Source organism: Lutra lutra, chromosome 13 (genome assembly GCF_902655055.1).
Source record: "Lutra lutra chromosome 13, mLutLut1.2, whole genome shotgun sequence".
NCBI classification, from domain to species: Eukaryota; Metazoa; Chordata; class Mammalia; order Carnivora; family Mustelidae; genus Lutra; species Lutra lutra.
Genome location: NC_062290.1, coordinates 83,093,456 through 83,116,405, shown reverse-complemented (window position 1 = coordinate 83,116,405; position 22,950 = coordinate 83,093,456). Strand labels below are relative to the sequence as shown.

The 22,950-nt window shown below is 51.6% G+C and overlaps 1 protein-coding gene across 1 annotated transcript in view; it reads right to left on the bottom strand.

Annotated features, from left to right (window-relative positions):
* MORN5 (MORN repeat containing 5) overlaps positions 1–22,950 on the bottom strand; it is a 28,208-nt gene that overhangs the window by 4,820 nt on the left and 438 nt on the right. The window contains exons 2-4 of the mRNA XM_047700556.1: positions 20,016–20,163; positions 18,280–18,391; positions 14,355–14,486 (exon numbers count right to left, since the gene is read on the bottom strand). Coding sequence (XP_047556512.1) covers positions 14,355–14,486; positions 18,280–18,391; positions 20,016–20,163 — 392 coding nt within the window. The remainder of the gene's footprint in view (positions 1–14,354; positions 14,487–18,279; positions 18,392–20,015; positions 20,164–22,950) is intronic.

Genomic DNA, 22,950 nt, shown 5'->3' with positions numbered 1-22,950 from the left:
ACATGTGTAATTAACAAATGCTTTGAACACAAACAACCAAAGGCAATATAAATGTGTCATTCCAGGATTTCTTTCAAGGCGGTGTTAAGTGCACGGTGCACTAAAGGCCATGGGCTCAGGAAGGGGAATGTGAGGTTAGAGGCGTCTGGTGAACGTGGCTTTCTTTTGTAGCTGCCACACTCCAAACTTAAGGCCGCTGGCGAGTGTGGGCAACTAGGTCCCGGGGCCCTCCTGGCAGTCCTCCACCCCCAGGGACCCTGTCTGGATGGCATCTTCCCTGTCTCCTGCTGAGGTCACTGTTGCCCCCACAAGCCCAGGGCAGTTGGGCCCAACTGCACTCCTGGTCCTCAGAGCCTGGGGCAGATCTGGCACTTAAGAAGTCTTTAATGAGTATCTGGTTAACGAATGAATAAAGCAATGCAAAGTTGGGGACAGAAAAGCAATAGGCTTACCCTGTGGGATCTGGACAAAAGGGGAAGAATTTCTTCCCCGCCCTCAGCAAATGGAGCTCCTGAGAGGACAGAGTCGATATGCCAAGTGCAGGGCCAAGGCTGCTGTTTCCTTTGTGTGTTTTGAGGCCACAGATGGAGCAGCTCCACAGCACAGAGCCGAGGGGTGGTCTGGGCTCATTCTGGGGCACCAAGCACACTCAGGATGCTCAAAGCCCTGGCTGGTCTGGGGCCTGCCTCATAGTGAGCGAGGGGGCGGGGACGGGCAGGCCTGCACAGGCCACCAGCTGGGTCACTGTCCGTGTCACTAGTGCAATCCCCAGGTCGGCGCAGTGCAGGGGGAAGAGATCCTAAAAATCTTTCAACAAATGCAGGGCAATGCGAGCTCCCAGGTGGTTGGCAGGGAGGCAGCGGAAAGGCAGCCAAGAGCACAGGCCCTGGAGTTTGGCTGCCACCAGCCCAGAGACCATGGGCAGGTGGGTCTCATTCCCTTACCAACAAAGTGCCTGCTGGGGCGAGTGAGGTCATTCCTGAAAAGTGCTTAGCACAATGCCTGGTACGCAGGAAATGCTCCAAAGCAAAAGAAAACCCGAGGTTGTCTTGGCACAGTGAGACTCCAGGGTGTGCGTGACAGCACAGCATAGAATGGAAGGCGTTCTGGGTCCCAGTGCTGAGCCCTGGCGCCAACTTGCTGGGGGATCTTGGACAAGCCACTCTCCCTCTCTGAGCTGGGCTGGGCTCCTTGTCTGCACTGGGTGAGGTTGCGGGGGTTCACGAGACCTCCTGCAGAACCAGGGTGAGCAGCACCAGGATGACACCCTGGAAGGAGGAGCTATGATCCCCACTTTGATGGATCTTTCATTCCCTAACTGGGTTCCTGCAAGAGAGTGTTCTTAAGGGACTCTCGCAGAGCACCCTGGGACTTCTTGTTCCTATGAGGGAGGAGGGGGTCTTTATACAAGGATCAGCACCATAAAGATCAAGAACCACAGCTCAGGGGGCACCTGGGTGGCTCAGTGGTTAAAGCCTCTGCCTTCGGCTCAGGTCATGATCCCAGGGTCCTGGGATGGAGCCTCACATCGGGCTCTCTGCTCAGCGGGGAGCCTGCCTCCTCCTCCTCTCTCTCTCTGCCTGCCTCTCTGCCTACTTGTGATCTGTCAAATAAATAAAAATCTTTAAAAAAAAAAAAAAAAGAACCACAGCTCAGCCACTGATTTTTGTTCAAAGTGAGGTGGGCAGGCTTGGGCAGGCGAGCCCAGATAGGGCAAACGGGCGGATCCAGGTTATTGGGTGCCCACAAGCCTGATTCTGTGACCTCTTGGCACGCCTTTGAGCCGAGCACACCTGCGGTCACCACTGCTATGCAGCTCCTCCCGCTGGGACAGGGAGGGGACCAAGATGAAACCAGGCATCTTAGCTTCAGGAGAGGGGATGGACTCATAGAGCTAGTGAAAAAGCCACACTCACGCTGTGTGTGCACCACAACAAACGGCCGTGTTTCCACCCAGTTGGGTGGATGTGCATGAGAGCCTCCCTAAGTGTGAGTGTGGGTGTGTGCGTGAGCATGAGCAGGTGTGTGCTGTGAGTGTGCAAGTGCTCAGCGTGTGTGTGGCACTCAGTGTGTGACAGCGTCTGAGTGTGTCCTGGAGCAGGGGCTGAGTGAGACGGTCCTTCCGTCCCTCAGGGACAGCCTAGCGCTCACCCACAACGCGAGGCCGGGCCCTGTCATTCGGGCTACCCTCTTTTCCTGGGGTCGAGACTGACGCTCACACAGCTCCTGTGTGGCCTGGGGTTCCAGGCGGGGACGGGAGGTGCCTGGTAAACCCGGCGCCCTAGCCCGTGGGCAGTGCCGCCCTCAAAGCCCAGCCCCACCCTCTGTGCAAATGCAGGGCTGTGTGAGCCTGAGCTGAGCAGGTGCCGCCCTCACCTCCTCATCACAGCTCCTGACAAGCAGGAGGCTTTGAACTTTGCTGGCAGTGCTGGTGGCCAGAGGCCAATGCCATGGCATGGCCAATATTGACTAAGGGATCGTTGCCCGGGCAGAGCCTATGGTGGGGTAAGAGGGGAAGCCCTGGGGCTGCTCTCGATTTTCTCTGTAGAAGAGTGTTTTCTGGGCTGGGTGGGTGGAGGGCTCGGGGTGGGTGTGGGGGGTGGGGAGTGGATTAACCCAGGCCGCTTCACTCCCTGGGAACTAGAGGGGCAGGGTTCAGTACCCACAGCTTTTCAAAGCCTGTTCAAATGTGAGAGATTTGGGGACACCAAACCAATCTTTGGTATTTCTAAAATACAGAAAGGGAGACTGCAAAAACGGAAATTAACACGTTATCTAGTTAATGCATTCAGACTGAATTGTTAAATTTAGAAATCAAAACAATGTTCTTACACTTGAAATCAGTTTGTAGGCTTGCTTGCCTCATTTTGCAAGAGTTCCCCAATATGCACACGGCTCTCTAGAAATCACAGCCCGACTGGCAGCCCAACAATTTACCAGGCAAAATGTTAAAAATTCCTTCAAAGTTTTAGCAGCAAAAAACATATATTTAATGTGGGAGTGCGGATACATTTTTGTTCTAATATGTTGAAACGACTAGGGAAAGGCCTCCAGAGTCAGACTTAGGACTGGACTCGGGCTGTGCCTGGAAGGGGTGAGTCTGAGTGAGAGAAGGGCCACCCGGCGTTAGGGAACACACGAACGTGCCAGGAGCCGAGTTGGGCACCTCGCACACCCGATCTCACGCGGTCCTCACCAGCGTCTGTCGTATGCACGGCTGGTATTGTTCAGATAGGAGTTTTGGGTGCTCCGGCCCGTCGGTGAAGGGTAAAATGTCCTGAGTCATGATGCCCCTTGGAAATCTCTTAAGAAGTCCCCGTGCTGGGGAAGGACATCCCAAGAAGGGCTAGGCAGTTGGTATTCTGACATGGTCAGAAGAGAGAGTCATTTCTGCTGTTGAAGTGCAAAGGCACCGCCGGCTTGTTAAAAAAAGGCATATCCTGAAATACTAGAACCATCCTGCGTGTGGCAGGCTGCTCATCCAACAGGAGACACAGGGCCAGAGACCAGGGATTCACGTCTCCCCACACCCCGCCGTGAGCAAGTGGAAGGAAGCTGCCAGACCAGCAGCACCCCTCGTATTCCCCTTCTTCTTGCTTCCCCACTTCTGTTTTTCAAGCACCCACAGTTGAATTTGGGTTCACTACCCATGTTCATGATGCCAGTCACTATCAGGGAAGCAATGTGCCAAGGCCAAGGTCATTCAGTTGGCCTGGGCCCCAGAGCCTTTGCTCTGACCACTGCTCCCTTCCGCCTCTGCTCTCTAGCTGTGTGTGGACAATGGGCTGAAGGGGACAGGCCTGGCAGCTGGGACCTGTGTCCTCTAGTTGACAGATACTAAAGGCTGAATTAAGGCTTTGGCGGTGGGGCCAGCCAGGAGGGGTGTTAGGATGTTAAGAGTCTGCAGAACGCACCAGCAGACTAGAACTCAGTCCGCCTAGAATCTTGCAAAGTCTGTTAGCATCCTCACTTCACAGATGAGCATCCTGAGACTCAGAGAGGTAAAGTCATCTGCCCCAGCTCACCCAGTCAGTGAGTGGGCACAGGGGCAGACCCAAGTCCATCTCCAGACCTGTAGCCCTCGGCCAACCACGCTTCCCTGAAAAACCTGTCACCACCATGCCTCTAGTCCTCCCTGTCTGAAGGATTGCACTCAATGCTCTTTCTGCCCGAAACTGGGTCCCTGTGCCTTGAATGCCAAGCCCGGATGTACTCTTACACACATGTCAAAGCCCAGTCTGTCCATCCCTGTTGGAAGGAGACCCCTCTTGACTCTTCCTCCCTCCCCCAACACAAGACCCCATCTCAGGTGCTCTCTCTTGGGGACCCTTTGTTCCTGCATCTCTCTGTGCTTTGTTCCTTCCATTAGCGAAACTCACCCCTCATCCTTGAAGGCCTAGCCAAATACTACCTTTTCCAGGACAGCATCTCAACCACATTCGGGCTCTTCTCCCCACCTCCCCAGCCCACTGTGCTGCTGGCTTCTGGCACCGGCAAAGCAGGGGCACTCCCGGTGTTTGGGAGAAAGAAACTCATATGTGATATTTCCAGTTAAACATTAACATAAACATGATAGGAATATAGAATTATGCTGGACTTCTGTTCATATACTTATTTTTGGGGTTGATGTTCATTTCAGAACTCTGCGTCGTGGGGCAGGAGTTTCGCTAGTCTTTGTACACTTAGACCCCCTACAGGTCCCATGCTTCTGTCCAGAGAGCGCCCCCCTCCCAGATCCCGGGACTGTGTACTCGTCTCCTTCCCCTGGCCCACACTGGTTTGGAGGGGCAGGTGCAGAGTCTGGCCCCCCAGGGACACCCTGGTGAAGACCCGAGTTTGGGGAGAGCCTTAGAGGTGCCGGGCTCTAGGCGGGTAAGAAATGATGAAGATGAGGAAGAAAGCCGAGGGCTGGAGAGAGAGATGGGCAACCTGCCGGCCTCCCGCCCAGTCTTGGAATCCCCATCAAAAGCAGGTGGGAGGGTGCCTGAGGACAGTTTGCCATCAGCCTTGCATTCACTTCTATACAAGGAGACAAAGCAAACCACGAGGCTGGCCAGCCCAGGGTTGACTCCAGCAGCGTGCGGAAGGGGAAGCTGTGTCCTTTGGATGCCTCCAGGAGGCTGCCGTGGGGGCGGGGACTTATTGTTACCAGAATCTGAGGGCACACCACTGGAAGGGAAATTTCCAGGGCTCTTGGAATTGGGGTGGGGAGAGAAGGAGCAGTGGGCGATTCTGACATGTGGGCGAGAGGCAGTAAGCCCCCTCGGGCTGTTTTTCCTTTGAGACCCCCCACCGGGGCTGATTCCGCCCTCTGTAGGCAAAATTCTGTTGGTGGGTTCAAGTGTCTTCCTCTGGGGCAAGTTCTAGAGCTTTGCCCAGGTTCTCATAGAGGTTCAGGACTCAGAAAAGGCCACAGCCTGTCTCAGTGCAGAGCATGGCCTCTGGTGTCAGGGAGGCCTGGGTTCAAATCCTGATTCCTCCCTTCCCTAGCTGCACCTGTCAGCGAGCCTCAGTTTCCCCAGCAGCCACACAGAGGTGAGGATATATTCCTCAAAAGACTGGGAGGTGGTGAATGAGTCCCCGGCACAGCAGAGGTTTTCAGCTCATCATTTCTCTTTCTTCCCTTCCTACTTCAAGCAGATGCCCAAGTCTGCTGGCAGGGGTGTGTGATCTGTGCAGGCATTTTCTTTGGCAGTTACAAGTGTGATATTATCCCTCCACAGAGCCTTCATTACGGCGCTGCGAACAATACCACAGATAAGGCAGGGATGGCCCTGCGTGCCAGCCTCCAGGTGATTATCACATTTGGGCAAATTGCCTTTTGTGTCACGGAGAGATGATGGCGGGAGGGCCTGTGCAGGAGGCTCGCTGGGCCATTTTGCCAAAACCGCGAGGGAAGCATTGTGGAGAGACAGCCCGGGTTTTCTGGGGAAGGAGGCCAGGCTGGCAGCCGGAGCTCGTCCCGACGCTCCCACACGCGGGCCGTGATCTGCCCTGTGTGGGCCTCAGGCTTCTCACTGGTCAGGTGAAGCCCTCAAAATTCGAGGAGTCTTGGTTTGCAGGCAGCATTGAAAGTCTCATTCTTTGGCCAGTTTTGGAGCAAAAATGTGGGGAACTATCTAGGGAAAAAGAATTACCGTGCAGTCTTCTGAGGAGGGTCCTCCAGTTCTTTCTTTCTTTCATGAGTGAACTCCAGAACCTGCTCAAAGGCCATCTTTAGCCTTCAGTCAGCTAGGCCCCAGGGCCGAGTTCCACGTCTGCCGCTTATCCCCCATGTAACTCTAGGCAACACACTTCACCTCACCTCAGTCTCATCATCTGTGAAGTGGGAATAATGAAGACAGTCGTTTCCCAGGGTTACCGTGGGGATGAGATGAAGGGAAATAAAATAAACCGTGCAACATGCTCAGACCAGGGTCTGGAACATCGTAAGCACTCAGTAAATGCTGGTTGCTTTTGTTGTCCTGCTTTCTCCTCTGAAATAAAAGAGCGTCCCTTTGTATAGCCATGGATCCATTCCCTGACTGCCATTTTAGTGATGGTACCGGGTTTAGTGTAAGAATACACCCCGTATTGGGGTACCTGGGTGGCTCAGTGGGTTAAGCCTCTGCCTTCGTCTCAGATCATGATTCCAGGGTCCTGGGATCAAGCCCCGCATTGGGCTCTCTGCTCAGTAGGGAGCCTGCTTCCCCCTCTCTCTCTGCCTACTTGTGATCCCTCTCTGTCAAATAAATAAAAATAAAATCTTTAAAAAAAAAAAAAAGAATACACCCCATATTATTTACTCCGTTCCCTCCTGTTGGACATCCAGGATGTTTCCAGCTTTCACCTGCTCAATAATGCCAGAGAGCCTCAGACAACCAAGCTGTCTTTCATTTGTAGGTGTTCACTATGCAACCTGCCTGAAGTTGGGTGGGAAGCAGATCCGTGATGTTTGGAAGCTCCAGGCCCCTGCCTCTTTGGATGGAATGACCTCGGAGCTGGTCCAGCAAAGGGGAAAGGAGAGGGAAAAACCTTTGGAGGCAGATAAGCCCGAGTGTGAATCCCAATTCCTGCCATTTCCTGGGGGAGATCCTTTAGTCTTAGTTCTAAGGCTTAGTTTCCTCATTTGTCAAGCAGGGGTCACGGGAACACTCCCTGCCCTCTTAGTAGCTGGGTGTCCGGTGCCTGGGAAATGCTCAGTCAAGGTCAACTGTCATCATGGTTGGTGGGGGTGGGGCTGGGGGGAGCCATCCACCACCTCCCAGAGCCTCCGAATCACACAGGCCAGGTCTCTTCCTGGATCCCCGACTCAAATTCCTTCCCCCCGTTGTCCATCGAACTGAGCATACATTCAAATGAGGCTGGTGATCTTGATTTTAAATTCCGTCTGGAACCCACAGGTTCAAACGCAAAGGGGCCCTCTCTGCAAATAATCACTGGTATGCGATATTTTTAAGAAGCCCAAGCCATTGTTTCTGATTGAAGGGAAGTTGGTGCTATTTTGAAGAGCAGCACGATTAAGCGGTGGCGTTATCTCTTTAACCATTGGGAATTATACGCTGTTTGAAAGATTTGTGAGCTCTAGGACATTTGCCAGATGTGCTTGATTCGACATTTCAGACAACAAAGGGGATAATGTTGGCGGGAATCTTGACGGCATTTCTGATGATCAGGATATTCTTTGAGGATGGTACTGAGACCTTTCGGGGAAGAATTTCAGCTTTTACATAAACTAATTTGGGATGCTCACTCTCTGTCTTCCACAAAGCAAATTTAGTTCATTGTTAGTTGTATATGTTAAAATGGTTACGAGGGTTTTTTCCTCTGAATATTAATAATGTGCCTTTCATCTGAGACACTCGCATGGGGTGTCATTAATTGCAGGGAGGGAGTAAGGATTAGTGGTGCGGTTATTTTGCAAATGATTCCTACCAGTAACGTTGAGGCGAGCAACGGCTACATGAAGAGACACACGTACCAACGGCTAACAGGGCTCAGGCTTATCCCTCCTGAGCAGAATGAGGGGGACGGGTAGGAGGCTAAGGGTTAATCTCCCAATTTCCCACCATATTAAACATAATTATCCCTAATATCGTCTAAAGTGTCCTTATTGGCCCACAGTATGTAAAGGACCCTTCATCAAATAAGGTAGCATCTCATTTTAGGGACTGTGGTGTTTTTGTCTTAAGACTCTAAAATGGGCCTTTTCATCCATTTGGGAATATCGCTGAGCTCCCCCTGGGGGCAGGACCTGTGTTCTTTAGAGGAACAGCCATGAAAGAGGCATGGCTCTGTGGAGGAAGGGAGATGGCTGAGTAAGGAATTAACTAGAACACAAAGCTGGAAAGAACAGAATTGGGGCAGGAGTTGGGATCGTCTCTGACTCTGGGCTGGGGAACAGGTGAGAACAGAGGCGTGTTTGTCAATGGAAGCAGCTGGTCTGGTTGAGCTGGTTGAGCTGGTCTGGTGGTGGATGAAGGTTGGGGGCTCTAGACACCATAATTCAGAGTCTGCAGACCCCAACGATTCAGTAGCATTCCGTTTCCCAAGCAGAACCCCTGAGGAGGCTGACAGCATGGCCTATCCCATCTCATTTCTCCCCGCAGCCTCCTTGTCCTGGAGCACCAGAGAAACCTCAGCCAATCCCAGGGCCTCCCTCTCTTCCACCTCCTCCAGCCCGAGGGAGTAATCATCACGCTAATGGTCCCAGTTGCCTATCACTGGACACGGACGGGTCTCGGGCCAGGTGTCCTGCAGACTTCATCTCATTTTTCCCAACCACAACTCCTCCAGATTAAATTAATTACCAGAAGGCCCATTTTACAGATGAGGAAACGGAGACTCAGAAAGGAGACCAGAAGCCAGCCAGCCATGGTCTCACAGCTGCCCATTGGTGGATCCAGGGAACCAGGGGCCAGCCAGAGGTGCAGACTGCAGATCCTGGGCTTTTAACTGCCACACAAGGCTGTCTCTCTGACCTCTCCTAGCCTCCTAAGGGAGGCAAGTCCTAATCCCGTCTGTGTTTTGCTTTGTGTCTGCCGTTTTGATTGGAATCCTGCCTGCGTTGACTTGCTGCCTTGTGTGGTTTTATGGTCCCAACAGAGGCCGCCGCAAAGTGCAGTAGCATGACCGTGGACCTTACGGGGAGATGGGAGTGGGTTTGATCCCAGCCTCACCTTCCCTGATCTGTCATTCATTACGCACGCCCTAGTCCCCTAATCTCTGGCCTCACCCGTCCCCAGCTGCATAGGATTTCCCAGGGGATGCACGGCTCATGAGCACAAAAGTTCTAGGGTAGGCACCAGAAATGACAGCCACCACTGGGGTTCAGACAGCAGGGAGAGTGGGGACCTGGACCAAGCTCCCCAAACCAAAACGGCACAGACCCGATCTGGCCAGAAGGTCACAGGCTTGGGATCCTTAATGCTGAAGTTTTTAAATTTTTTTTTTTTTAAAGATTTTATTTATTTGAGAGACAGACAGTGAGAAAGAGCATGAGTGAGGAGAAGGTCAGAGGGAGAAGCAGACTCCCCGTGGAGCTGGGAGCCGGATGTGGGACTCGATCCTGGGACTCCAGGATCATGACCTGAGCTGAAGGCAGTCGTCCAACCAACTGAGCCACCCAGGCGTCCCAATGCTGAAGTTTTTAAGCTTTTCAAAGCTTAAGTGGTTTTGAAAACCCACAGGTGCGGAGAAGCTAACAGACACCTAACAGACAACTTATTATTCGAAAACTTATTATTCGAAATAGTAAGTTGTCTGTTAAGTGTCAGGGACTATACTTTGTTGAGGAAGAGGAGGGGCTTGTAGGTGGGTCCTTTGCCTGCCTGTCTGCTTTTCTTCCAGAAACATTTAATCAGCTCCATGTCTGGGGACCTGTGTGAGCCGCAGGGAATCCAGTGACGAGTCAGACGTCGTCACACGGTCCCTGCCCTACAGAAGGTTGGAGAGCCACGGTCTGCGAGGATTCTTGCTAGCACGGATCCCCAAAGCCTGGCCCACTGTCGGCAATCAGAAGCTTTTAGATGAGTGGAAGGACAGATTTAAATTCTCACCACAACTCAGGCAGCAGGTACCATCCTCCCCAGGTAAGAAAGGCCGTTCTTAAAGCCCAAGCCGAGCAAAGCTGGGTTTGTCAAGCAAGCTTGGAGCTCGGCCCATCTGCAATTCAGCAGGCTAAGGTTTTCCAGTCTGGCCTAGATAGAGCAAGCATCTCCGTCTGGGGAGTGAAGTCAGGGCAGGGTGGGGGAGGAGCTGGGGCAGCCTGAGAGGCCTGAAGGTGAACAAGAGCAACCCTTCTGCGGGTGTCCCAGCCCATGACCTCCTATAAAAAGAGTGTCCCCGGCTCTGACCCGGCCAGGTGGCATGTACTTGATAATAGCAGTGGCTCAGGCCACTCTGTTTATCCTGGGATGGCCTCAGGCCCCACCGTGGGCCTGCATCGCCAGCAGCCCCGCACCTTCAGGATGCCAACAGGAAGCACTGTTTATGGGGGCAGACCAGAATGTAGGGGAGAAAGGGCCCAGAGAAAACAAGAGATGGACAGAAGTCTGAATCGGTCCCCGGGAGGGTGAGGTGAGTCAAAGGTAATGACTAGGTGGCCACAAACAGAGACTCCTCTTAGTGGTTTTCAGGACACTCCAAACTCCAACTGTCCTATAATATCAGGACCAAAATATCCCTTGGTTACCTTTCTCCTCCATCGTAGACTCTTAAGGTTGGAAGGACCCTAGAAATTATCCAGCCCGACTCCCTCATTTTACAGATGAAGAGCAAGGGGCCCAGAGAGGGAAGGTGCTGGCCCAGGGTCAGCCAGTAGGCAGCCCAAGAGCTGGGCCAGGACATGGAACCTGGGTCTCTGGCACAAAACGCTGGGGCCTGGGGCCCTTCGGGTGCCCTTCTTCCCATCTTGCCATCTTTCCCATCTAGTCTCACCTCCTTTGGCCCCTTCTCTCTGTGCAGCCTGAGAAATCCCTAAATGATGACTCAGCTACTACTCTATCTGCGCAAAACCTTTCCTTGCTCCCCTGCTGCCTTTGGGTGGAAACTTGCTGCCCTTCCCCTCACCATCCCTTGGGTTCCCCCTCTTGCTCTTCTTGCCCTGACATATTGTTGTCTCATGCTCCCAAACTACTTGGAGCCCCATAAACGTGCAGTGTTCTCCCCCATCTTATCCTTCGCACATGCTGTTCCCTCTGCCTTTCACCCTTCCCGACCCTGCTGCACCTGTCTGCTCTTTGGGCTGCCCATTCTACCTTGCTCTTTCCAGGAAACCACCCTGGCCTGCTGACCTTGATCTCCAGATTAGATATCCCTGCTACGCTCCCTTGTAGCAACTTACATCTATCGCCACTTTCTCCTCCTCCCTGAGAGAAGATTCTGTGATGCTTCCTAACCCAAGGTCAGATCCACAGCCACTAGTCAATAAACATTTGTTGACCAAAGAGTCCTCAGTGTCCATCCTTCTCCAAACCTCCAAAGAATGGCCTTCCCATCTCATGATGCATTTTTCAAAGGTTATTTTTTTTTTAGAGCAGTTTTAGGCTCACAACAAAATTGAGAGGAAGGTACAGAGATTTTCTCTATGACCCCTGCCCCCACGCCTGCATGGCCTCCCCATTATCAACCATCTCTACCGGAGTGTGCATTTGCTGAAACGACACCAACACCTCATAGTCATCTGAAGCTTACAGGCGGGTTCACTCTGGTGTAGTACATTTGATGGGTCTGGATGAGTGTATAATATCATGGAGCCCTCGCTGTAATTTCATATAGAGTATCTTCATTGCTCTAAAAGTCCCCTGTGCACTATCTGTTCATCCCACCATGAATTTTCAATTTTCTTACCAAACATGGCTTTTGCCCAGAGGATTCCGGGAGCCACAGTTTCTCATTCCCCAGTCACGCTTTGCCTTTTTTTTTTTTTTCTCCCCCATGCTTCTGTGTCTTTGGAAGTGCTGTTCCCTCTACCTGGAATGCCCGTCCCCAACATGCCTGCTAATAAAATCCCTGCTCCTTCTTTAAGACCCATCACTTATGGTACCTTTTTCCTGACTGAGACCCCTGTATCTAGACCAGATGATGAGTTCCCCTGCTCAATGGCCCTTCATCCCCCAGGAACTGCCCCCTAGGAGGAGTGGTGAGAGCACCTTTGTACTCATATGAAAGATACTTGTAACTAATTACACAAAAAGGCACAGATGTGTTATCTTTGCAGGACAGAAGAGTGTGTACAGACACTGACCAACAACAAAAGGACAGGGGCACCATGCCAGGGAGGAGGCTACTCTTGGCTCCAAATCTGCCCTTCTCTTCTCACTTTGCTGTCTGGACTGGGACCACACGATTGACGTTTCTGCTCTGCCGGCTGAGCCCCCAGTTAGATGCTGCAAGGCAGGCACGCGAAGGCAGAAGGGACACGTTCTTTTCTGTGTGTCTTGTTGCTCATGTTGATGTCACGACAGCAAAAGGCCCACTCACTTCCACCTTCCAGTTGTCCCCCAGCTCCTAGCATCAGTGAGGCCCAGAGGCCACGCTGGGCAGGAGGCTCTGCTCAGAGGTCTGGGTCACCCCTTCTGGGGGTCCCTCTCTCAACCCTCTATGTTCTAATATCTCAGTCTCAGTGTTTCCCATCCAGGAAAAGGGGGCGGGGAGGGTTGCTTCTCCCTGCAGTGACTTCCTCTGCTTTCTCTCCCTCCTTTTGCTTTTTCAGTTCTCCAGGATCTCCTGATATTAAATTCTATTTTCCTGACTGGACTCTACCTGATACAGACACAAGAGTTCCTGCTCACATAGATCTTACAGTCTCGGGGGAGAGAGAGACAGACAGACGTTCAGCAATTACTCACACAAATGAAGATTTAATTACAGTTGACATAAGTGCTGGGGAGGAAAAGTACAGGGTGTATTAGCATGTGAATGGCCCTGGGAAGCCCTTCAATAGATGAAACGGTTAAGCATTGTTTAACTCTGCATCTCTTCAGTTTCCTTATCCAGAAACTCCATAGTAAGCCTACGAACGCCCAGAAGAATTAGTGCTCTGCACAGTCTACTCTGTTAATGGGAAACAGGAAGTCATTAAAGAAAACTGCCAGGGGACCCGGAGTGTGAGCACTGGCCATGTTCCTCAGGAGCACCCGTGGGTCAGGGCTCTCTGAGCTCTCTGCTCTGGCGTTCAGACATAGCACCAGCTAACAGTCCCCTTTGCTCTGATTCCAGCATCACAAAGGCAACTTTCTGATCCCCACTGACTTACTACGGAGTAAATGGCCCTGTAGGGAGAGGAGGCTCTCATCAGCCAGTCCAGGCCTCCTGGGCTCCCTGGCAGTTTCCTTCTCATTTTAGAGTGCAGTTTCTTGACCTGGGTCTTTAGAAGAAACCCCTTAAGACTATATGCAAAATCTGCATGCGTGTGCATGAGTGTGAACGTGTATGTTTGTGTCTGTGCACATGTGGTCATTTTTCTAGGGAGAGGGTGCCTAGTTCTAATGTTATTCCTTGTGGGACCGTGACTCTAGGAAAGAGAAAGGTTAGGAATCACCATGCTAAACGAAAACAATCTTGTTCTTGTTTGTACATTGGCCTCCTGTGAGTTTGGTTACTGTAAGTCTCAGTCTGATCAGCTTGCATTCCCTTACCAACAGAAGTTCTGGATCCCCAGCCAGCATTCTTGGACCACATGGTATCATGCACTTTCTTGACCTTCACCTGTGCTGTTTCCTCTCTGAAAAACCTCTCCCCATGCCCTGTGGTCCACTCCCAATTATTCTCTGGGTCTCATTTTAGCTGTCATTTCCTTCTTGAAACTCTCTGACTTTCCAATTCCAGATGAGGTACCTTTTCTTTGTGCTCCCACAGCATCACTCCCACCTCCCTGGGACTCCCCACCTTTACCTCTCTCCCCACCCCCATCTAGGGCCATGTTTTCCCCTTTCGTTATGCTTTTCTCACGATGCAACCAAGCCTTTGTAGTACTTGTCTGCTCTCTGTCAAAACACAAGCTCCGTGAGCAAGGGGTGTGTGTCTCGATTTGCCCTTCTTCACTGCCTACATCAAGCATAGTGTTTAGGCACACAGTCACTGCTTACAAAGTACCAAAGGAGAGCATGCAGAAATCCGTAGTTTAACCCTTTCAGTGCTACACTTTGCTGTCACAGCTAACCACAACAGTCCTTGGCTTCACTCTGTGATCCCGCAGAGACTCGTCTGCCATGAGAACTCCCCACGGTGAACCATCCACATCATAATTTTTGTCTTTTATCAGAAGTTTCTTTCTCATCAAATGCATGCACGTGTGCGCACACAGATGCACACAGATACGTGTGAGCGAGAGAGGAGACAACGGGCATCCCGGCATGTCAGAATGGACATACCTGCATTTCTCAGAAAGCGATTCCTGTAGTCCTTGATTATCCTCGTGGCCGGGTTGTAGAAGCCATCTCCACAGTCATAACAGCCCTCGGGGATTTTTCGAGGTGGGTCCATATTGGTGAGCTGAGAGATACCTTGAAAGGATGCAATGGATAATTAACTCACCACCAAGACTAAATTAAAACCCAGCCCCCCAGAAGTCCACTTCTGCCTGGTTGTCCCCGTGGCAAAATGCTCCCCATTCAGAGCATGGACGACAAGCGATGGGAGCAGTGCCCCACTGCAGCTTCCTGAAACTAGCTCTGGGAACTGGGTCTTAGGGACTAGAACCCCAACTTCTTCCCTTGACCCCCATCCTCTGTTTCTGGGGACAACATGACAGGGGTGTAGGTTCTGGATGTAGACAGAGCATGAGGGAGCATCACAGTTTGCAATGGGGATGGAAAGACGTGTCTAGAAGAGGGATGGCATGCAAGGGGGTGAGCCCAGAGGCGTGAGCCCTCAGGCCTCACTCAGCAAGCCTCGCATGGTAGGGCGGAGGAGTGCAGAAGGAGAACAGTGGGAAGAAATGGGTCAGGTGGGGGGGGATCAACTTTGACTCTTAACCAAAATTACAATGGTGGCTGCTTACCGACTGTTTGTCCTGTGCCTAGAAATTCATCAAATGCTTGACTCCTACTATTTCAATGATCACAGCAACCCTGGGGCCCCATTTGTGGATGAGAGAACTGAGGCTCAGAGAGGTCAAGTAACTCGCCCCAGACTCTCCAGCGAGGAAGCGGCAGGGCACCCAGCCGTGAAACCTGCACATCAGGCTGCTGACGTTGGGACCCCCGGGAGCTCGAGAGGTGTTGGTCACACTGCCCTGGGTGTTGTGTATCTTGGAATGCTGAGGCCTGAGTGAGGGGGACGAGGTTGGAATAAATAACTTCTCGGGCTCTTGCGTTTCCTGTAATTCCCCGTCCTCTGGACTGAGAGCCGGATGCGCCCCGAGCACCCTGGTCATGGCGCAGGGCCCTGTCCTGCACACAGGTGCTCCTCTGTTGGTTACTGACACCACGTGCGTATGGTGACTGAGCTCTCACTCCATGCCAGGTGCTTCCCAGCCATTCTCTCCCCAGAGCTTCCTGCCTGTGCCATCTCAGAGACGGAGAGGAGCAGAAGGGGCTGCTTTAGCTTCTCGCTGTTCCTGAGGCTGAAGCTAACCTTCAGCCCAGCTGCTGGGCTCTGCCAAGTGCCTCAGGCCTTGGGAAGGCAGTGGGTACATAGGATGAAGTTGCCACGTTGGGAGTCACCAGAGCAGAAGGAAGGATGCAGGGAAGACCACCGCGCTGCCCATGAGTCTGGCAGAGCCCCACCTTTGACAAAACCAGCCGCCACGTGACAGCTGAAGGCCTGAGGCCAGGGGCTCTCTCTTTGCCTATGGGCTTCCGTTGGGGGTGAGGAGCCCATGACAGAGTCCAGGCCCTGTCATAACTAACCCAGGAGGGGCCACAGACAAGGTTCTCAAGTGGGACCTAGACTGGCGGCTCCTTGAAGGCAGACACGGTCCCCCTGGGGCCCAGCTAGTGTCTGACACAGAGTAGGTGCTCAGGAAATCCAATGTCATGACCTTAATGCCCACACCTCATCTCCCCTGCTGTGATGTCAGTATTATCCTCCCTGTGTCATTGTTCACTGAGCACTGACTCGGTGCCAAGAAATGTGCCAAACACTGGGGACACAGCAGTGACGAAGACAGAGCCCCTGCCCTCATGGAGCGCAGTTGGCGTGGGAAGAGGGATGCTGTGCACTCAGGACAGAGCTCTGTGGATGAGCTCTGGCCGCTCCATGGGATGCCACAGGGAGACCTTGCCTCATCTGGGAATTCAGGGAAGGGGTCCCAGACAAAGGGACGTGATGCTGAGACCTGCAGGCTGGGAAGGAGTTATTTGGGTGAAATGGGTGGGTAGAGCATCCCAGCAGAGGGAAGAGAAGGAAAGAGCGTGGTCTTTTCAAGGTCTAGAGATAGAGCCAGCACAGCGAGGGAGGAGAGAAAATCCCAGAAGGGCAGGTGGTGTGGGCTGAGGGTAGGCTCAGCCACAGGAGCCAGAGAATGAAAGTCATTTTAAAAATCTGGAACCTTCTCATGAGAGGAGCGGAGAGGCACTGAAGGGTAGGTAACAGGGGTGGGGGTGGAGGAGAGTGGCAATCAGAGTCATGTTCTGCAAAGACGAGAGTGCCCACGGAGTGCAGAATGGCCCGAAGCGAATCAAACCTAGATCTCAGGAGTCTAGGTAATACAGGGGAGAGGATGGAGGTCTGGGACACAGCAGCACCAGAGAGGGTGAAGGAAGCCCAGTATGGCACATAGGGGGCCTCAGTCAACAATTATTCAATGAACGCATGAAGGAATATATTTAAGATGTAGAATCCACAGGACCAGGGGCGCCTGGGTGGCTCAGTGGGTTAAGCCTCTGCCTTCAGCTCGGGTCATGATCTCAGGGTCCTGGGATCGAGCTCCGCATCAGGCTCTCTGTTTGGCGGGGAGTCTGTTTCCCCCTCTTTCTCTGCCTTCCTCTCTGCCTACTTGTGATCTCTGTCTGTCAAATAAATAAATAAAATCTTAAAAAAAAAAAAAAAAGAATCCACAGGACCAGATAGATGGTTGCTTGTGCACAGGGAAAGAAGAAGGCAGGACTCGGCCCATCCAGGTGGATGGGGTGACAGTCTCTGGGGGTGACAGTCTCTGAGGATGCAATCCCTGGGGGTTGAAGGGAATGAGTTCCGTGCAGACAAGGTAAGGGGTGCCAAACTGGGGTGTTGGGGAAGCTGGCTGCAGGAACCTGGGGCTCAGGAATTTTGATCTCCATTTGGAAGCTGATGGTATAAATGAACTCTTAGAGGTGAATCAGCTTGTTTAGGGAGAGGGACAGAATGTTACAGAAGAGGGCTTGAGGCCAGAGAGCTCTGGGAACTCCCAAATTAAAAACTAGGGGGAAGAGGAGCTGACAAAGGAGACAAAGGGAGAGAAGGTTCACCGGGTCAACTATCTGATTCAAAGTGACACAACCAGCGTTTGAGCTCAGGACTGCCTGACTCCATCCTGGGTGCCTTCTGGAGCCTTCTGCCCTCATGGAGGCTGACTTGCCCAGGCTCATCCTGCTACTGAGAGGGAATTGAGGACTCAAACCCAGACCTTCTAGCTCCAGGCTTGGTCAACTCCACCACATCATGTCATAAGTTAGGATTTATGTTTATGGTTTGCACAGTCATTTTCCCATTTGTCATTTTGGATATATCGTCTCGGCTGGGCCAACCACTATGCCCCTGGGGTGTAGCTGACCGCACACAAGCAGGAAACACGTGAGCCCCTTCTGTGGCTGTTCTCCGAATCCAGAGTCTGGGCCCGCACGTCACCCTCCACGATGGAACATGGTTTCTGTTGATACAGGGGACACAGAGAGGAAGACCTGGGCCCCCTGGGGAGCTCTACCTCCAGGAAGCAGGTCTGGAGTCTGGAGCCTCAGTTTCCTCCTCTGCCACATGGGACCAGAAAGGCGGGCATGGCGGGGTTGTCTGGAGATACTGTGAGACTGGCAGCACACAGAGCCTCGGCCGGAGCCTGGTACATGGGGCACCCGCTCCTTCGGTGCTGCTTAGTTTCCATGCAACAGCAGGTACTAGTGACAACGACAGCCGAGATGGGCCATGCACCTCCTGCATGCCAGACCTTGCTGGAAACACTTTGCCTGCATGAGCTTACTAACAACAGACTTGTCAGCTGGATGATGCTACGGAACCCCTTTTGCAGGAGAGAAACCAAGGCACGGATCTGGGACGGCGGACATCTGAGGGGGACTTCAAGGGGCCGTGACCCCTTACATGAGGCTGCCTTTTGTTTCCCTCCCGGTCTGGGTGTGAAGGAAAGGGAGGGTGCCCGGGTACCTGCAGGCTTCAAGCCATGGCAGATCTCGGTGTAAAACCTGCGATCGCAGCTGTCGCAGTAATGCCAGTGCTCTGCCTCGTACTGCAGCCCGTCCGAGAAGGTGTACGTGCCCTGGAAGAAATGGAGCATGCGCGCAGGGGTGAGGAAGCCCTTCTGCCAAGGAGGACGGGTGTCATGGCGAGAGGTGGCTTTCTCACCTTCTCATCGCCACAGAGGAGCCGTGAGAGCTAACCCAGCTACTGGGGCTGTGATGATTAGAAGGAACGGCTATAGTGCTGGGCTCTGTGGCCACTCTCTGCACGATGCGGGGCAGATGACCCAGCCCTTGGTTTCCTCATTTGTAAAACTGCCTCCTAATGGTATATATTTTACGGGGTTGATTTGATGAGACAGTGCACCGGCAAAGCGTTTAGCGCAGAGCTAGCTAAAACAGTCACAGCCACTGGTCACAGCCCTTTGTCCAAACATGTACATTCTGCCCCTGCTGCCCCAGGGCTGAAGGAATCCCCAGGATGTAGAGGTCGCATTGGCTTGGGCATCAGGAAGCGTAGGTGGAAATTCCGATGCTATTAATTCACTGTGTGACCTTGGGTAAGTCACATCCCCTTCCTGGGGCTCAGACTCTCCAAGCGGTAAAACAAGGAATGTTCCTTAACATTTCAAAGGTGGGCATTAGTGAAATGGATGACAGCCATAGGTCTTTCCCCAGAGAAAACCACAGATACACAGAAATTTTGGCATATAAAGCCGGGGGGGGGGTTTCCACTGACCCCCTGAATTGTATGCATGGCCCACAAGTCCCAAGTGGGATTAGATGGGTTAGAGGACTTGTCATGAGAGCAGCAGTGGTTGTGGAAGTAGTACCAAGACCTAACACTAAGTGCCTGCTAGATGCTGGGTACTGAGCACTGGGTACTAAGCACTGAGCACAGTGCTTAGAGAGATCACCTCATTTACACTCACAACTGCCCCAGGTGGTGGCCGGTGTTGGGGCAGGCGGAATAACGGTCCCCCTAAGATATCCACCTCTACTTGCTGGAGCCCGTAAAAATGTTAACCTCATCCGGCAAAAGGTCCTTTGCGGATGTGATTAACTGACAGATCTTGAAATGGGGAGATTTTCCTGAATTACCTGGGTGGGCCCAATATAATCACAAGAGTCCTTGTAAGAGGGAAGCAAGGGGGTCAGAGGGATGAAGGACAAGATGATGACAAAAGCAGAGAGAAGGGGATGTGATGATAGAAGCAGAGGTTAGATTGAGGCATGGCCACCAGCCAAGGAATGCAGGAAACTTCTGGAAGATGGCAAAGGTAAGGAAATGGATCTCCCCTACAGCTTCTGGAAGGAATGCAGCATGGCTGATTTATTTTAGACTTCTGACTTCCAGAACTGTAAGGTAATAAATTTCTATTGTTTGAAGGCACCGAGTTTATAGTAATTTGTTACAGCAGCAATATGAGATACAACTATTGTCCCCAGTTTATAGGGGAAGTCATGGGCCCAAGGTCACTCAGTTAGTTAGTGATACACTAGGCTTCAAACTCATCGTGGCCTCTCCAGGGGCCCTTCCTGATCCAGAGGAGTGGATTCCAGAGCTCTGGGAGATCGGGTGGAGGGGAGCAGAGGGAATGGAAGGAGGAGGGCGCCAGATGGACAGATCAGGGTGCTCTGTAGTGGGGGCTCTTCCCGTCCAAGGTTTTGCCCTCTGCAGCCTCCCCTCCTCAGGCTAATCACCTTCACGACCAGTCCCTTTTCCCAAATGGCATCATAGCGGCTCCCGCTGGGGAAGTACAGGGTTCCTTGACCATGAAACATGCCGTCCTTCATTTCCCCGACATATTTCGTTTCAGTAGGGAGGATGTACTCAGCGTCGCCCTCCATCCTGCAAGGACAAAGGGAAATCAGCGGACTGTGCAGAGCCGGAGGGTCAGAGCAGGCAGGCAACAGGAGAGCAAGTGGGAACCTCATTCTCAGGGCCCTCAGGGGTTACTGTCCCAGTAATATTCTCTTAGAAAACAACATTTTTGTTTCCCTCAAAAACTCAAAAATGAGAGGGTCTGTGTTGTTGATGGTGGGGGATGGGGCACAGAGTTTTGTTGGTTTGTCTTCGCCCTCACCTAGAGGCTGTCCTGGGGTTCTCACATCCCATAACACAGCCCTTGGTAGGCCCAGAGAGGGGAGGGATGTGCCCAAAGCCACACAGTAAACACTGGGAAGCAGAGACTCGGGCCAGTTTTCCTGGCAGCTGGTTTTGTGTCCTCCCTGTCCCCCATGACCAGCCCATTCACCATTTCCTAGATGTATTATCTTGGAGACTTTCTTAAACCTTTTTTTTTCCTTCCTTCCTTCCTTCCCTCCTTCCTTTTTTCCAACAAATCTTTACAGAGCATCTACTACATATCAACACCTACCACACATGCTGAGTCTGGTCTGCTGGGTACAACAAGGTCACAGCAGTGATCAAGGCATATGCCATCCCTGCCATCAAGGGGATTCACGGTCTAGTGGAGGACACAATTAAGCAATTGCAGAATATGTGGGAATTGCCATGCAGGGGGAAGTAGGCCTCTATAGGAGCCCAGGCCAAGGAAACCCAGGTTGACCAGCTGACCACTTACTTCATGTGTGAAGTGGCTGAGATTAATGCCCAAGATCAACCCAAATAATGTATAATGATTTCCCTAGTAAAGGGCCCGACATCTGGTAAGTGCTGAAGAAGTATCCTTTCCTCCATTTCTTCATTCCTGTATTCCTTCCCTGTTCGTCCCCTGCTGGCTAGAAGTCATCTCCTCTAACTCTGAACTTCTTTAGGCTTTTGTTTGTATGTCTGTTGGATGCTTAGCACTTTCTGCCGTGCATTGGAATTGTATTTCTCATATTCCCTATTTAATTAAAGGTCTGGAGAGGAAGACCTTGGTATCCTCAGTCTTAGAATCATGATTCTGTGTAAACAGGTGTCTTGTAAACAGCTACTGCATAAGGAGTGAAGGGAACTGACCGAGGGGATGAAGGAAGATGCCACTGGGGCACAGGCCCCGAGCAGAAGAGCGTTGTGGTCAGACACTGTGGAACAAGTTCTGAGCAATGCAGACCTACAGGCACCAAACCTGAGCACAGGCCACCTCCGTGCCTGTGTGACCTTGGCCCAGTTCCTTTGCCTCTCTGAACCTGAGTTTCTCATCTGTAAAATGGGGATAATGACAACACTCCTCTTCTTAATTGAGACAATTGGATGAAATAATAGCTATGAAACAATAGCAGAATGCCTCAAATAGAGTAAGAGTTCTATTGTGTTCACTGTTGTGTTTATTCTCCTGCAAGACATGAGAGGTAAGAGAATGCCTTTTCTCCTTTATGTGTTTACTTGAAATCACATCTACCATTTCTGTCTCCAACAAAACCCTTCTCAGAGATTAGATGCTGCTCCCTTTTTTTAAACTGCAAACTGGATATTAGTGCTCAAACCTTCTACAGACATCTCCAGCTCCCCCAAATGAAATTCATCCTCTTTTCCTCCAAAATGGACCCTCCTCAGAGTTCTCAGTTCCCCCAAATGGTATCAGAATCATCCAGGTTCAAAGCCTAGAGCTAGGCACTGAGCTGGGACTGAAGGCAGTCTCTGAGTGGGACTGGGAACCTATCAGTTAGTTGCCAAGTCCTGGCAACGAAAATTCCCAAACTTCTACATCTTTCTTTCCTGCAGCCCCCCTGCTTCTGCTTTGGTCCAGGGTCCCGCTGCCTTTTACTAGGACAACCATGGGCTCTGACTTGATCTCCCCATCTCTACTCTGCTTCCCTCTCTCCTTCTTTCCCTTGTCTTCCTCTCTCTTGTCTTTCCTTCCATTTTTCTTTTATTTGCTCAAGGCAAAAGCCTTCATTATAAATTAAAAGTAGTTTAAGAGAACAGAGATATAAAGACTCCAATCCATAGTGAGGATACACTTATCATATCTCAAATTTCATTCATTCATTCATTCATTCAGCCAACATTTACTGAGTACATAGTGTATGCACTATGAAGAGGGATACAGAAATGAAATAAATTAGATTTCTTAATGCCCAGCCCTACCAAGAATCTATCTATCAGTGACTCCCCCCACCCATAAAATTATGCACAGTACTCAGATCTCTCTATGCCAGAACATAGACCCACCCTTCCAGCTCTGGCTTTCACTCTCCTCTAGATACGTCCAACACTCCTGTCACACTGAACTGCCTGCTCTTCCACTTGTAAATCCTCTGAACTATTGCCCATGATGTTCCCTCTGCCTGGAAACATTCTTCACCTTGCATCTCTACCCACCTAAATCCCACCCAACCTTCAGGGCCCATCTCAAATATTTTCTCCTCCAAAACCCTTCAAGGACTGCACCAACTGGATGTGTCCTCTGTAGGAGCTCAGTAGCAGGGCTCCATAGAAGAAAACACATGAGATTTTGAGTCAGACCTGGGCTGTGATCCCTGATCTGCCCAACACCAACTAGTACTTTGAGTAAGTTACACAGTTACTCTGAGCCTCACTTTTCCCATCTGCAAAATGAGGATAATACCCATCTCATGGGGTTGCTGTGAGAAGGGGAAAATTTGGGCAAAGCCACTATCTGAAATTATCTTTTCATTTCTTTGTTTATTGGCAATACACCAACTAGACTGTAACTTCCATGACAGT